At 44.0% G+C, this 14839-nt stretch overlaps 2 protein-coding genes across 2 annotated transcripts in view; one reads left to right on the forward strand and one right to left on the reverse strand.

Moving 5' to 3' along the window:
• The window catches only part of CPAMD8 (C3 and PZP like alpha-2-macroglobulin domain containing 8), a 66678-nt gene extending 58688 nt beyond the window's left edge, over positions 1 to 7990 (forward strand). The window contains exons 37-43 of the mRNA XM_081323195.1: positions 1348 to 1422; positions 1991 to 2096; positions 2185 to 2295; positions 2973 to 3185; positions 3306 to 3383; positions 6536 to 6702; positions 6814 to 7990. Of these exons, the coding sequence (XP_081179321.1) occupies positions 1348 to 1422; positions 1991 to 2096; positions 2185 to 2295; positions 2973 to 3185; positions 3306 to 3383; positions 6536 to 6699 (747 nt within the window). The 3' untranslated portion in view covers positions 6700 to 6702; positions 6814 to 7990. The remainder of the gene's footprint in view (positions 1 to 1347; positions 1423 to 1990; positions 2097 to 2184; positions 2296 to 2972; positions 3186 to 3305; positions 3384 to 6535; positions 6703 to 6813) is intronic.
• A 201-nt stretch (positions 7991 to 8191) lies between these two features.
• Positions 8192 to 12106, reverse strand: F2RL3 (F2R like thrombin or trypsin receptor 3). The gene is given in 3 exon segments (XM_081325800.1): positions 8192 to 9597; positions 11557 to 11684; positions 11686 to 12106. Coding segments are annotated over 3 exon segments (1221 nt in total). The 5' UTR covers positions 11706 to 12106; the 3' UTR covers positions 8192 to 8524.
• Positions 12107 to 14839: the final 2733 nt, after the last annotated feature.

Consider the following 14839-nt stretch of genomic DNA (forward strand, 5'->3'; position numbering starts at 1 on the left):
TGGCGTAATACTGGAGAGCTTCATAAATTGTTAATTTTTAATGGGATGGAAAAGAAAAACATAATTGGAGGATTATGATTTTCTACTAGTTAGAGTACGTTTTAATTAAATATAAATGAGTTGAAATCAGATTTTGTTTTTGTTTTGTCCTGGTCATACCCACTACCTTCTGGGGTCCATCGTCCAATATGTCATAATAGGCTAATGTGATCCACAGCCCAGAAGAACATCACTAGATAGGAGCCTCAGATAAATTCATTGGGTGATTTGCTCCCTTCTCTTTTATCCAATAAAACAATTAGAATAAAATGTTCTGGATGGCTATAGACCACTTTGGTGGCTTGAGGGATGAAACCTGGTCTTCCTGTGCATGCAAACACTTGCTCTAATCTTACTGGCTCTTATTTCATTTCTTGCAACATGGTTTTTTCATTCCTTTTTTTATAAAAATGTTCTTATTTCACTTGATTCAAAATATATATAACAATTTCAAAAATGTGCAGTTCTTAGTTTGCCAGCTTGCTTGCTATGCTTGCTATGTCCAGTTTCAATCTGATGAGTGGGGATGCACCCAGTGTTTTTATCTTTCAGAAATATGACTATTTGGTAGAAGTCTTGGGCTCAATTAACATATTTGGCAAACGAAATCCATGTATAAATTGTTTATACATCTCCTACATTGGACTTTCTAGGGCTACTGCTCAGATTGTTTTGATTTTGAATTCTTCAAAGCAATATCCTACTGCATAGTTTAGTCAAATAAGGTGGATATATAGCTGGGGCAAAATACCTGTAATTCTTGGAATGTATGTGATCTTTAGATGAATTTTGTGCAGCCTTTGGCTAAATTTCAAACTTTCATCTAAGGGACATTTCATACCTGTGCCTGCTGGACAGGCAACTTGGAGATGGGAGAGATAGAGAGACAAGAGGGGAAAAAGAGTAAAACAGGATATTTCAAAGACAGAGGGGTAAAGTTGCCAACATTTTGCTGGATCCCTACTTCCTCCTTTCTCCCTTGTGGTATCCAATAAATTATTCCTGAGGAAATGTAACCCCTCACGAAGACAGCAAGATGTGAAGTCTATCCAGAAAAGAGTGTGTCTAACTGGGGTGTCCATAGAGAAGCGATAAAAAAGAAAACCTGAAAATGGCAGCAACAATCATCTATTCAAAGGCTTTTTTAGGTGCAAAGCAGAGCTTGATACCAAGCTTGTAGCCACCATTTTGACTTTCCTGAGCTGCCTGCGGAGACCCTGATGTTTCATGTGCTTTAGAGAAATGAGGAAGATTCAAGTGAACATTCTGAATGAAAATGTTAAGCCAAGTCTTGTACTTTCTTTCCAGCTACTCACAAACAAACAAATTGGTCTGAAGAGATATGAGGTGGATGGCAGGAAGGTCCTTTTCTATTTCGATGAGGTAAGACTCCATTTATCCCAGTCCTCACAAAACGTCCTGTAGTTGATTCTTTCCTGCTCATCTGAAGCAAGCATTAAACTGCAGATCTCTCCCTTTACCCATAAATGGAAAAATGAAAAGGACGATAGTCCTTTTTTTTGTCAAGAGCTGAGATGTTACAATTCTTGATCCGTTCTTTTGCTGTCCCTTCCCTTGGCTTCAGCTTAGTGTATGAAGACCCAAGGAGTGTTAGAATTGTAGAACTGGCTGTCCAGGATACACCAGATTTAGTCCCTGGCGACCCTTTGCTTATTGATAACTTAAAGAACCCCTTATCCGTCTCATGAAAAATACTTGAACAATGGCTTATCCCTGACTCCAAACAAGGAGCCCGTTTGCTCACAAAATCTAAAGTGCCTCCTTACAATTCACCCTTCAGCTCCCTTTCTGAATTAGAAATGTTCTTGAGTTCAATAGTCCCTTCTATTGCTTTCCTTTAAATGGTGCTGCTGTTGGGGTGGGTGGGGGTGGGAGGGAGCTCCCCAACCCTCTTGACTCAAGACCTCACCGAGTTAAATCGCACCTGCAGATTCCAAGCCAGTGTATGACCTGCGTCAAGTTTATGGCCTTCCGTGAATACATTGTGGGGAAGACGGCTCCCTTGCCCATCAAGGTGTATGACTACTATGAGCCAGGTGGGTATGTGCCTCCATAGCCACGCCTGGAGCCCAGGTAGCCAAGCCTCCCCGTGACAACCTGCCTTTCCTACATCCTGCTCCGCAGCTTTTCAAGCCACCCGTTTCTACAATGTCAGCGAATCCAGTCCTCTGTCCCGTGAGCTCTGCGATGGTCCCATGTGCAACGAGGTGGAGAGTATGGCCAGCCACTGGGTTGGTGAGTCCTGCGGCTAATGAGAAAGAGGATGGCTACACGTCATTCATTTTCCTTCTCTGTGCCGTCCTTCTTTCTTCGTTCCAACAACAACAAGATGAGTTTGGGGGGCTTCATCCCACACCAGTCTGGGAATCTGTCCCCAAGAGTGTGAAGCAGCTTTAAGGCAGCAAATGCAGGTAGTCCTCAATGACCAAAATTGAGCCCAAAATTCATGTTGCTAAGTGAGAAATTTGTGAAGTGTGTTTTGCCTCATTTCACGACTTTCCTTGCCACATTTGTTAAGGGAATTGCTGCAGTTGTTAAATTAGAAACACGGCGGTTAAGTAAATCGGGCTTCTCCTTTGACTTTGCTTGTCAGAAGGTCGCAAAAGGGGATCACATGATCCCAGGACACCGCAACTCTCCTAAACGTGAGTCACTTGTCAAGCATCCAAACGCAAGTCAGGTGACCCCCGGGGATGGTGCATAAGTGTGGGAAAATGTCACAAGTCATTTTTTTCAGTGCCGTTGTAAGTTCGAGTAGTCACTAAGCAAATTGTCGTAAGTCGAGGACTACCTGTAATTTGCTGCGGGAGCTCCTGATACTTATTCTGCCTTTTACACAGGGAACAATACAAGCCGCTGAGAGTTTTGCAGTCCCCCAGTGCACCTCTAACCATTCCTGGCTATTTCTGCAGGTTTTGTACACACTGGTCCGTGCAACAGCGTCTCTGGTTGCTTAGAGGATGGCTATTTTGAGCAGTGCATGTGTTCGCGTGACTGTGGCTACGATGGGGAGCTGGTGTGTGGCTCAGATGGTCTTATCTATCAGAACCACTGTCAAATGGAGGTGGCTGCCTGCAGAAACAGCACCCAGATCGAACAGGTCCTCATGGCACAATGTGTGGTGGGTAAGTTTTGCCTGGCTACAGACTCTGGGGAAGAATGTGGAGGAAACAATGGTCCTCCTGCAGGAGCTCCCCAAGAGGAAATTGCTACACTGCAGCCATCATTTTGCTCCTTTTCTGCAGCTAAGAACCCTCCAGAAGAGAAAGAAAAACAGTTTCACAGCCTCACATTTCCTGACAGGAAACAGCAGACACCGTCAGGTGAAGATTAGCACTAATTATTACTCTTTATGCAATGGAGCTCTAGCTATGACCTTTTTTGCAATTGTCCCATCCTTTCCTGATTTTATGTGGTTAGCAAGCACTTCACAGAGGGGAGGGATTGCTCCAGAGTATCCTTTCTCTGGGCCTTACTTCAAAAGTGAATTAAAAGTCTGTCTGCCCTTCCTTGAATCTGCAGGAAACTCTAGCGGCATGAATATTTTTGGCACAATTGCTCTTCCCTCTCCTGACCGTATTGCATAGGTTACAAGCTTAAGCAGAATGGTGTTACATTGTTGATGGATTTAGAGCATATGATAGTGGGGGGGATGGGAATATCTGTCAGTCATGGCACTAATGCAGGAATCAGATCCATCTAGTTCCAGTACATGCAGCACAAATCCAGCGAGACATCTGCAGATCTCTACATTGGGGAAACAAAACAACCATAAAAGCATGGCACAACATAGGAGAACTCATCAGGACAAGATTTGTCAGCCCACTCTTTCAAAGACAGCAAAGTCCACCTTTTGAACCGCTGGTTTGAAAGTGGGGTCAAAGAGGCCAGGTATGTCAAAATTGAAGAGCCCTATCTCAAAAGAAAGGAAGGGTATACGACGTCCTCTAGCTGCAGTCTACAGCAGCCTTTTCAGCAATTCCAAGAAAGCTCCACACCCCTTTGCACCACTCGGGTGACCTTGAGGACACACATAAACCTCCACTTGGCCTCAACGACTCTCTAAAAGAACGCAAATGACCAGCTGTCTGCAAGGAGTATAAATCCTTCCATTCCCCACCATCCAGTCAGAACTGAAGAAGCTTCTTTATGAGAAGCGAAATGTCTTTTAAAAAAACAACCAAGAAAGTCCAGTTGCCTCTTAAAAAAGCACCTTTGGGACAACCATGAGCTGGATGACAGAAAATCTCTACAGACATTCTGGCAACCTCCTGGCTCTGTTATATTGTCCCTGATTTAGGTCCTTCTACTTTACTGAGCAGCTCCCAACTTCCCTGAAACATCTGCCAGACAGCTGAGCGCTAGGATGGAGTTGCTACCCAGTAGTGGAGGAGTTTCTCCTGCTTTTTGCAGGAAACCCCCCCCCCCATCTCCATGTTAAAGTTTGGAGGAGATATCACATTTTGATAGATAGCTAAACGGAGGGCTCTAGCCATCCGGAAAACATCTCCCAGTCACACAGTGGGTGTTGGGTGGATGGTTTGTGCCAATCAGAGAGGCTCAGATAGCTTTACCCAAACGGCAGATCATGCCCATACTTCAAAACTCTGGACGCCACTTCTGATAACAAGGTTGGCAACATATGGCTTGGCAGTGAGCATAGCAGGTATATAGTCTTTTGCAGCTCAAGGGTAGTGGGGAAAGATCTGCATACGTCTTCTCTTTATAGACTCCATTTTGTTGTAACACAAGTTGAAAGAAAAGTAAACATCATGAACAAAAATAAATTGTTGAAAGCGATTCTTGGGGGAAAGCTCAAGAAAACCCTTTTATCAATAGAAGAGAATATTTGTAGCTTGGGATTGAAATGAGAGGTCCTTGATCTTCTCTGAGCTTGGTTGTTTTCTTGCAGATATTTCATTACCAAACTAGGTAATATTATTGGCCAGCACTGATCATGTTACCTAGTTTGGTAATGAAACATCTGCAAGAATACCGCCAAGCTCAGAGAGCACCACGGACCCCTTTTATTTAGGATTTCTATATTGATGCTATATGATACAGGATTTCTCTTTCTATTTTGACAAAAACTGCCAACTTGTGGGTTCCTTCATGTTAAATGTTTTGGAGGAATAAAAGCTATGATACTTTTTCAAGTCCTGGCAAGATTATATATCAAATACTTTTTATAATATTATACCTGATGTTGTATCCAGTATTTAGGGAACCAATGATGATAAAAGCAACATTCTGGGGAGCAAATAGGTGCCATGTCCACATTATTCTGAAACCCACAATAGACGCTTCTCTGATCATTTCCACAATTGGTCCCTAGGCTGCCTCAGTGTTGGGGGGGGGTAGGGTGGCAAAGTAGAACAGATTTTACCCACCTGGAAGCTATCGCTACAGATAGTCCTCGACTTATAACAGTTTGTTTAATGACCGTTCAAAGTTACAATGGCACTGAAAAAAAAGGGTTTTATGACCATTTTTCACATTTACAACCGTTGCAGCATCTCCACGGTCATGCGATTAAAATTCAGGCACTTGGCAACTGGTTCATATTCATGACAATTGCAGCGTCCCAGGCTCACGTGATCCCTTTGGGAAACCTTCTGACAAGAAACGTCAGTGGGGGAGCCAGATTCACTTAATGACCATGCGACTTAACAACTGAACAACTACGGGGATTCAATTAACAGTGGTGTTCAAGAAAGGTCGTAAAACGAGGCAAAACTCACCGAAACAAATGACTTCTTTAGCAACAGAAATTTTGGGGTCAGCTGTGGTCATAAGTCGAGGACTACCTACCTATACGTGGTGTTGGAACAAGGTGGGAGGCCTTACTTTAACACCAGTTTGGATAGGGATGCTGAGCTGACCTTATTCTTGGGCTGAGGCAAGACAAAGTCAGCCTCCAGAGTCAAGGAGCAAAGGCTCCGGGATCGAGAAACGTTTGTCTTGTGAGTAATAAGCAAGTGAGAAAAGTCCCCCTGCCTTTAGTTTCCTGCGGTTTAGGGGTGTCTCTTAATGATACAAAGAAAATGAGGACTGACTAGAATTAGAACCTGCCATGGTGGCTCAGTGGGACGCTGAGCTTGTCGATCAGAAGGTCGGCAGTTTGGCGGGTCGAATCCCGAGTGCCGCGTAACAGAGTGAGCGCCTGTTACTCGTCCCAGCTTCTGCCAACCTAGCAGTTCGAAAGCACGTAAAAATGCAAGTAGAAAAATAGGGACCACTACGGTGGGAAGGTAACAGCGTTCCGTGCGCCTTTGACGTCTAGTCATGCCGGCCACATGAACACGGAGACGTCCTCGGACAAGCGCTGGCTCTTTGGCTTTGAAACGGAGATGAGCACCGGCCCCTAGAGTTGGAAACGACTAGCACGTATGTGCGGGGGAACCTTTACCTTTAGCCCCAAACTTAATCTAATGTCCCCCCATTTTCTTGAACCTCGTTTTAATGTACCTGACAGATGAAAGTCCCACCCTTCAATTGGACTTCTCCTACTACTCCTATGAATACGAGGCAGACCCCTACACTTCCGAAGGAGACGCTTTTGAACTGACAACGGCAAGCGGCACAGAGGCACAAGATCACAGCAGATACCAGGGAGCTGCTGTGATCCCCAGGAAGTGAAGGGTGAGAGGCTGGGTGTGGCCTTGGGGGGTGCGAGGCTTGGTAATTCCATGCTCCCTCTCCACCTCACCATGTTTTCTCTTCCCTGCTTTGGTGTTCCCTATTTCTCTGTAGAAAGCTCCTTCCTTTCAGTCTAACAGAACCAACTCCACAAGGGATCCGGGACGTTTTATTGTTCTGTGTCTTGCTGCCAAAGGAAGATGGAACTTTGTCTTGCCTTTCCCGTGGCTCTCGCAGCTGCCTCTTTGCCACTTTTCCACTTGTGTTGCACAAGCTATGTAGGGCAAGTTGGAATCCAGACCCTCTTCCCGAGTTGCTCGTCCATCATACAAATTGCCTTCCAACTAACTCTGCCCTAGTGTGAGTGGAGAAAGGATGACACCGTTGATTTCCATGACCCAGGCAACTCCATTGCAACCAAAGCACAAGAGCTCCAGGTCATTTGTTTGTTGCCGCATATTACTGCATTCCCCCCCCCCTCTCTCTCTCACACACACACACACATCCTTAGCCCGGAAGGTGGAAGAAGGGCTTGGACAGAACAAGTTTCATCTGTTCAAGGGTTGGTGCTGGTGGGGTAAGGAGTTGGCTTTCCAGTCTCACCTTATCTTCCCCCTCCAGATTATCCTTCCTCCATTGTTATGCATAGATAAGCATGTGTCCACCTCATATTTTCCAGAGCACTGGAGCTGGTCCACTTCTACCTTCTTCCCCCCCCCTCTAAACGTCTAAACCGTGGACAGTAAACATGTAGCCTTCTAGATATTGCTAATTACAAACTCTGCACTTCCAGCCAACTTGGCTACAACTGACAAACTCTAGGATTTGTAGTTTGCAAACATCTGGGGCTACAGCTTCCCTTCCTGTTTTTCGTCATCCATGAGTGACGGCAAAATAAGCTATTTATAAATTGGATGGAGGTCAGAGAATATTTTCTAAGGGGATTGAAGTTCGAGAACTACTACAACCAGCCTTGTTTCTTCTGCAATGCAGATATGCCAGCTTTGATGAACCATAGGCAAAAATATATGCTGTACCCAATATTTATTGCAAAACAAACATTTTTATTTACCCCAAATTCTCATCAGATGGAACCAGGTTGACATGGTGACCCCAGTCTTGACATATTTTTATCTCTGCTCATTGGGCTTATCTGTTCTTACCCACTGTGCATCTAGGCAGAGGCCTGTTTGTTCATTCCAGGTGCTCAATAGAACTGCCTGCTCCCCACTTGCTTAGGCATTGCAGGGGTACAGTTTACTTTTATGGTTCAGCACAATCCTTTAGTGAATTGAAGCATTCAGGGGTTGGGTGGGATGGGAGAAGAAGTTTGATTTAGATATTGATAAAATATTTTATTAAAAATTGATTTTTAAAACAGTTGTGACTCCTTTTGGTTTCTTCCTGAGATAAGAATTTGTGAGTAGGGATCTGAGGCAGATCCAGAAACAGAAAGGATGAGATTAATGAAGACTCAAGTCAGCAAGAAACTTTAATTTTGGAAGTTTTCTTTGTATCCATTTATTAGAGATGGACTTTCCCAAATCCATACAGTTAAGCCACAAAATAAAGGGAAGAACTATCTGCTACATAAGACTTTATAATTAATGAGGAACATAATTAGGCTTCTTGGAAGTTGGAATGGAGCTGAGATTGGGCAGGTTTTATCCAGCTGTATTGTTTTAAGAACTCCAAGAACAAATTGACCATTAGCTGCTTCCTCAAAAGAAATCTTGGTAAGACCATGAAAAACTCCAGCCAGCCCCTTTTCTGTTTTCCTTTCCTTCACAGTACTGCAAAGAGAGCCTCTCCTTCACCCCAAAGACTAGGAGTGATGGAAGTTTTTTGAGGGCAGCGTTTCTTTTAAGGTCTTCCCGGACACGGCAGAATCCTTCCGGTGGCCAAAGAGTCTCCTCTTCACATTTGACCTGAATTCTTCCGAGACATAATAGTAAATGAAGGGGTCGACGCAACTATTGCAGGTGCTCAAGGCTAGGCTGGCCATGTAGGCCACGTAGACCGTCCCATCACTCTTGAGGCAGGAGTGGGAAGAGTAGTGGAGGAGCAACAGGATATGGCTCGGACTATAAAAGGTCACGACTGAGATAAGCATGATGGCTGTCAGCTTGGCAGCCAAAGCGTACTTTTCACCACTGCCCAACAAGACCCGGAGTGTAACCCCACAGCTGAACACCATGATGAGGAGAGGAGTCAGGAAGCCACAGGCAACGAGGATAATGAAGTAATAGTAGTAATATTCATCTTCATCTTTCCATGGCAGGGCATCGTGACATAGAGTCTGCTTGGTCCTATAGAGTGGGAAGGACTGGCGGAGGAGACTCAGAGGCAGGGTGAAGAGGACCGCCACCACCCAAACTACAGCACAGGTGCCCATGGCGAAGGCAGATCTGCGGAAGGAGCGGGCGAAGAACGGGTGGGCTACAGCAAGGTAGCGGTCCATGCTGATGCAGGCAAGCAGCATAATGGAGCAGTACATGTTGCCGTAGAAAGCTGTAGTGGTAAAGCGGCACATGGCCTCTCCAAAGGGCCAGTGGTTGCCCAAGAAGTAGTAAGAGATCTTCAGAGGAAGCAGCAGGCATAATAAGAGATCAGCAGTTGCTAAATTTATCAGGAATATAGTGGAGGGCAGTTTCTCCACCCGTGTGGTGAGCACCCAGAGTGCCAGAGCATTGGCAGGGAGTCCAATGAGGAAGATAAGGGTGTAAAAAGATGGGAGGACGACAACGGTGAGCGTGCCGGCAAGCAAACCCCGCGAATCTTTCGAGATACGCAAGAAAGTACTGTTGTTTTCAGTGACCATCCGCGCTGGGATGCCGCGAGGGCACAGACCACTGTGTCGCATGGGTTGATGCTCATCGGTTCCGTTGAAACTATAGTCTAACAAATAGAAGGAATCTAGTCAGTGATTCTAATTATGAGTCCCCCAGTCCACCTCCCGCCTTCACTCCATCTGATTTAAAAAAGGAAGTACCTCCCTTCTTCCCCACCCTCTTTTTGGGGGGGTCTGTGTGAACCTGTTTCAATTTTTGATTCCTGAGGCTGCCCGGACTGCAGTTTTCTTGGCAAGAGTTTCAGAATTGGTTTGCCCGTGCCTGCTTCCTAGGGCTCAGAGAGCAAGTCACTGAGTTAATTTCCTGGTTTCTAATCTCGTGCTTTAACCACTACAGCAAACTGTCTCTCTCCTCTCCTTTGAATCACAGAATTGATTGGAAAGATCTTGCAATTAAAGCATTCCTGAGAGCATTCTAGATTTTGCTTAACTACTGTATGAAGTATGAAGTGTTCAGATTGCTGTTGTCCACCTGTTTATACTACTAGGGTGTTTCTCGTACTATTCAGCTGACATTTGCTTCTTTGGCAGCCTTTCAAATGTTTGAAGATTGTTATTGTATTGCTTTAATTTGTTTTTCAGATCTAAAAATATGCAGCTTTTTAAACACTTTTTTCATGAGGATTCTTTCCCATCCCGACTAAGGTGCCAGTCACGTTCCAAATAGTCTTTAAAATGTGGCGTTATTCCAAGTGCATTTGTTAAACAATCCTATCACATTGCTGGCTCATACTAAGTTGTTTTTTTTGGATAAATTTAAAAGATCTTAATTCTTTTCGCATCACCTTTCCAAAACTAGGAATTGTTTCTCCATCTTATCTCTATTCTTTTTTGTTCCAAAGACTTCCTATTTATTTATGTCTATTTCTATCCTGCTAATTTTGACTGCAGGTTATCATTCTTTGTTTTTCTACAGCATTTGGCTTCCCATCCTAGCTTCATGAAATTTGCAGAAATAATTTATAATAATGTTGAATTCCATAGAGCTAACAGTGTCTTAAATCTCTCTATGCAAGTTCTTCCCCATTGGACTCATGAAAGCAACAGGAAATGGCTATTCAAGCAGCTGTGTATATTTTATTAACCAACTGCGTTTTGTATATCAGAGCTAGAGAAGAAGCTCACGCCATCAACATGAGCTTGCAAATAACCAAAGCAAGAATTTTCCTCTCCTAAACTTTCCTTTGGATTATGGTGGCTCTTGGCTGCAATATTTGTGACAATTTCTTTTCTTTCGAAGGGACACTCTTTTTACTTTTTCTCCATCTCCAAGAGATATGGAAGGAATAGCCAATGATGGGATGACATCAACACGGCAAGCAAGACATCAGTTTGCTTTCTCATTTTAGAGAGTTACAGTGCCTTAGCATACATTTTCAGGGTGAGATTAAAAAAATAATAATGGTGTCACAATCCTGGGGGGCTTTGGTGGCTGCAAATCTGGAACTGTGCCTCACTGTCAAAGAGGCAAGAAATCTCTACCCCGTTCATTGTTCCTGAGGTGCAAGTAGCTACTTTTGCAAGATCTACAAGACCTTAGCTCTCCACGTAGGGTTTTAATCAAGGGCTTCCAAACTTTCAGGCCACAGAATATGTTAGCCCTCATGAGGAAGTAAAGCTCTAAGTGATAGATAATATGATTTGTCTGAGCGTTTCATGGAACCCTAGAGAGATCTGACAGAACTGTAGGATTCTGGACTTCGAAAAGTCCTATAAACAATGCAATTTCTTAAGGAGTGGGAAAAAAAGCCCGGCCATCTATTTTTCACTTGAGACGTCTAAAGAGCATCTAAAGAGCTATGGGCAGCATCTTTAACCAAACTCTGGAGGGGACCTTAATGAAAATGTTAAAACCCTGAAACAGAGTCAAATCCCCCACCACCCACCCACCCACCCACCACCACCACCACCACCTCTTGGTTCCTCAGACCAGTTGGTCCTGCTCCTAAGTCTTTCTCTTCAGGTTCTTGCAAGCTAAATGGGGTTGGGGAGGTTTGACTTCTTACCATCATAATCAGTAAATCCTGAAGCCGACACCTTCCAGCAGCACACAAGTAGTAGTGGCAAGAAGTATCCCCTCGGCCCAGTGTCGCCCTGCGACATCCTGTGCACTGTCAGCAAGAGTGGTTCACTGCTGTGAGGACTCTGGCAACATCCCATTTCCTGCCTTGGCAGAGCGTCAGAAAAACATCATATTCCTTTCCTCCCCCGTCCCCCGCCTCTTCTGGGAGTGACTGGAGGGGGAGCTTTTTTTTTTACATCAAGGCATTTCAGGAAGGAAGTACATGTCTCAGTGACATAATCCTGTCCCTGACAGAAGTTGAGAGGGGTGGGGGGAAGTCCCGAAACAGGATCAGTCTGGTATGCCTCAAGGGGCTGCCCCACAACACAGGTGACCCACTGCATCTAACTCATTTAGCCATCAAAGCAAAAAGTGACCATCTGGCCTGGTTGGCAATCCAGGGAAGACCTTTGATTTCTTCAGAGATTCTGCCCTCTTATCTGCAGACACCTTCACTCTACTCTCCTTTCTCATCAAGGCTGAATATGCTTCAGGCCGGTCGGACCTCAAAATAAATATAGAGGACCGGTACAACTTTTGGCTTTTCCAAACCAAAACTCAACCTTTGCTGTAAAGGGAGTGGACTTCTTAATCTTTGAAATTAGGCTTCCCACCAACCTGGCCTTTTTGCCTCCCCAGCCTCCCCACTGTTTAATCAAGGTCACTTAAGATGTCTGACGTATACAAACATTCTGGTGGCCTCTGCAATGGCCTCTGCTCCTCCTGATAACAGTCAGGAAATAACGTCATGGTGAGGGCGAAGGATGAGGCCAACACAGGATATTCCTGTTCAGATAGGGCCTGTTTCAGCTCCATCCATCTGCAAACGGCACAGCTACAAAAACTTGGCTAAGGGGGAGAAGCATGATGTGAGCATGGAACTTCCTGCTTGTGGGATTAGAGCATAGAATAGCAGAGCTGGAAGGGACCTTGGAGGTCTTCTAGTCCAACTCCCCACTCAAGCAGGAGACCCCCATAGCATTCCTGTCCAGTGTCTTCTTGAAAACCTCCAGTGTTGGAGCCCCCACAACTTCTGGAGGCAAGCTGTTTCATTAATTGTTCTGTCAGGAAATTTCTCATTAGTTCTAAGTTGGATCTCTCTTTAATGATCTTTCATCCATTACTTCTGGTCCTGCCCTGAGGACCTCACAGAGGGAGTCAAATTATGTAGTCTTCATTAGACTACATTAGACTAGATATAACTAGTTCCCTCAATCGTTCATCGTATGGTTTAGCTTCCAGATCCCTTATCATCTTTGTTACTCTCTGCACTCTTTCTAGGGTGTCATCAGCGCAGCATGAAATGGTAGTATCACTTCATGTAATTTTGAAACTGTCCCTTTTTTGATGCAACTTAGGACCACATTAGCCTTTTTGGCAGCTGCAGAGGCCTCAATACTGCCAGGGTCACGCACCCTTGCAGGCATGATAGATGGCCCAAAGAGAAATAACAAAGGCACAGCTGCTTTAAAAATGGCCAACGTCTTATGAGACCTCACTGAGATCTGAAGATTTGACTCCTGAATTTTTTGCAATTTAATTTTGGTAGTCAATGGAAGCTACAGATGACTACATAGATACATACCAATTTTGAGTTAAGCTGATTTAAGAAGTATGAGAGTAGTACTAAATGCTATGCCAATGAAATTAAAGGTCTGAGAGAATAGGACATGAAACTAGCCTTCATCAACACTATTCAATATTTTTCTGTATTCCTTTTTATCCTTGCTAACCATCCTTTTTTTTCATCACATTGATAGCACTGCTTCATGCATTGTCTTTTGCTGTTTAAATTTCTTAACTCTGCCTTTCTGAGGAACCCATCAACAGTATCGAGCCACAACTTTCTCAATCTTCTCTTTAGCCTGCTCACTTTTTCTGTTTCGTTTTTTCAGAATTTGATATACCCACTTGCATTGCAATGGGGAGCAATACACTTGTATACATCCCTCTTTTTGCTTCTTTCAATCATTATTCCACATTAACCACCACTTCTCTACCAGATTTTGTACATATGAAACTATCCCTACCCATTTCCTCTTTTGTAAACATCCTACCACAATTCACATACTTCTTTTCTTCTCCATTTATAGCTTGCAAATATTCTGTTAAACCCAACTATGTTTACCTTTCGTACATTTTCACATCTACATTTCTTGTTACACTGTACTTTTTAAACTTTTGTTTAAATAAAATAATAAAAAAGATAAATTAAGGCGTAGGATATTCAGTATCAAACTTGATTAGCCCAGGAATGGAAATCTATTGCTAAGCACATTTGATTTGTGCTTAGATGGTAAGCCACCCTGAGTCTTCGGAGAAGGGCGGGATATAAATGGGATTTTTAAAAAAAATAGTTGGCCCGCTAAATGCAATTGTGCAAAGACACTTTTTGCCATTGCCAATACTTGCAGATGTGATAAATAAAGGAGTCCTTGCAGATTTTATTCCTCTGTTGGCGACTATAGGGGGGGTGCTCATCTGTTTCAAGGCCATTGAGCCAACGCTGTCCAAAGACATTTATGTGGTAATGTGGCCAGCATGATGTCACAAAGCACCTCCCCATCAAAGTGGTACCTATTTATCTACTCGCTTTTGCATGCTTTTGAATTGCTACATTGGCAGGAGCTGCAGTGAGGACGGGAGCTCACCCTGTCGCATGTTGGGTCTCAAGCCTAGGCTGCCGGCTTTCCAGCCGACAAACCCAACATCTTAATCACCGAACACTGTGCCCCCCCCCCATGATGTAAGAATCATGAAGTATCCCCAGACTGTAAATCTGCTCTTTCAGGACAACTCTGTCCACAATGGACTGACCCTCCATCTTCCTGTTTCTCATCTACCGACAGTACATCCATTTTCTCTGGATTTAAATGCAGTTTTCTCGCCCACACCTAGCCCACTTAAGCAATTATGGACATCAAAGAACTTCCCTGAATTGGATTTTTTGGAAGCAAGAATTGCACTTCTCAGGACACTAAGGCCACAATCCCAGAAATAAATAAAAAAAATAAGGGAATGGATTCAAACCAATGTTTGAGCACCACAACTCAGTGTTCCCTGATCCAAGGAATTAAGTACAGCTAATCCTTGACTTACAAACTATTGTTTAGTGATTGTTCAGTTACGACAAATTTTGAAAAAGGGACCCAGGTTTAAAGTTCTGATGGCTGCACCACACCCCACCCCTGTCATGTGACCACATTTTGAGCACTCAGCAACTGGCC

Source organism: Vipera berus (genome assembly GCF_964194415.1).
Source record: "Vipera berus genome assembly, chromosome: 1".
NCBI classification, from domain to species: Eukaryota; Metazoa; Chordata; class Lepidosauria; order Squamata; family Viperidae; genus Vipera; species Vipera berus.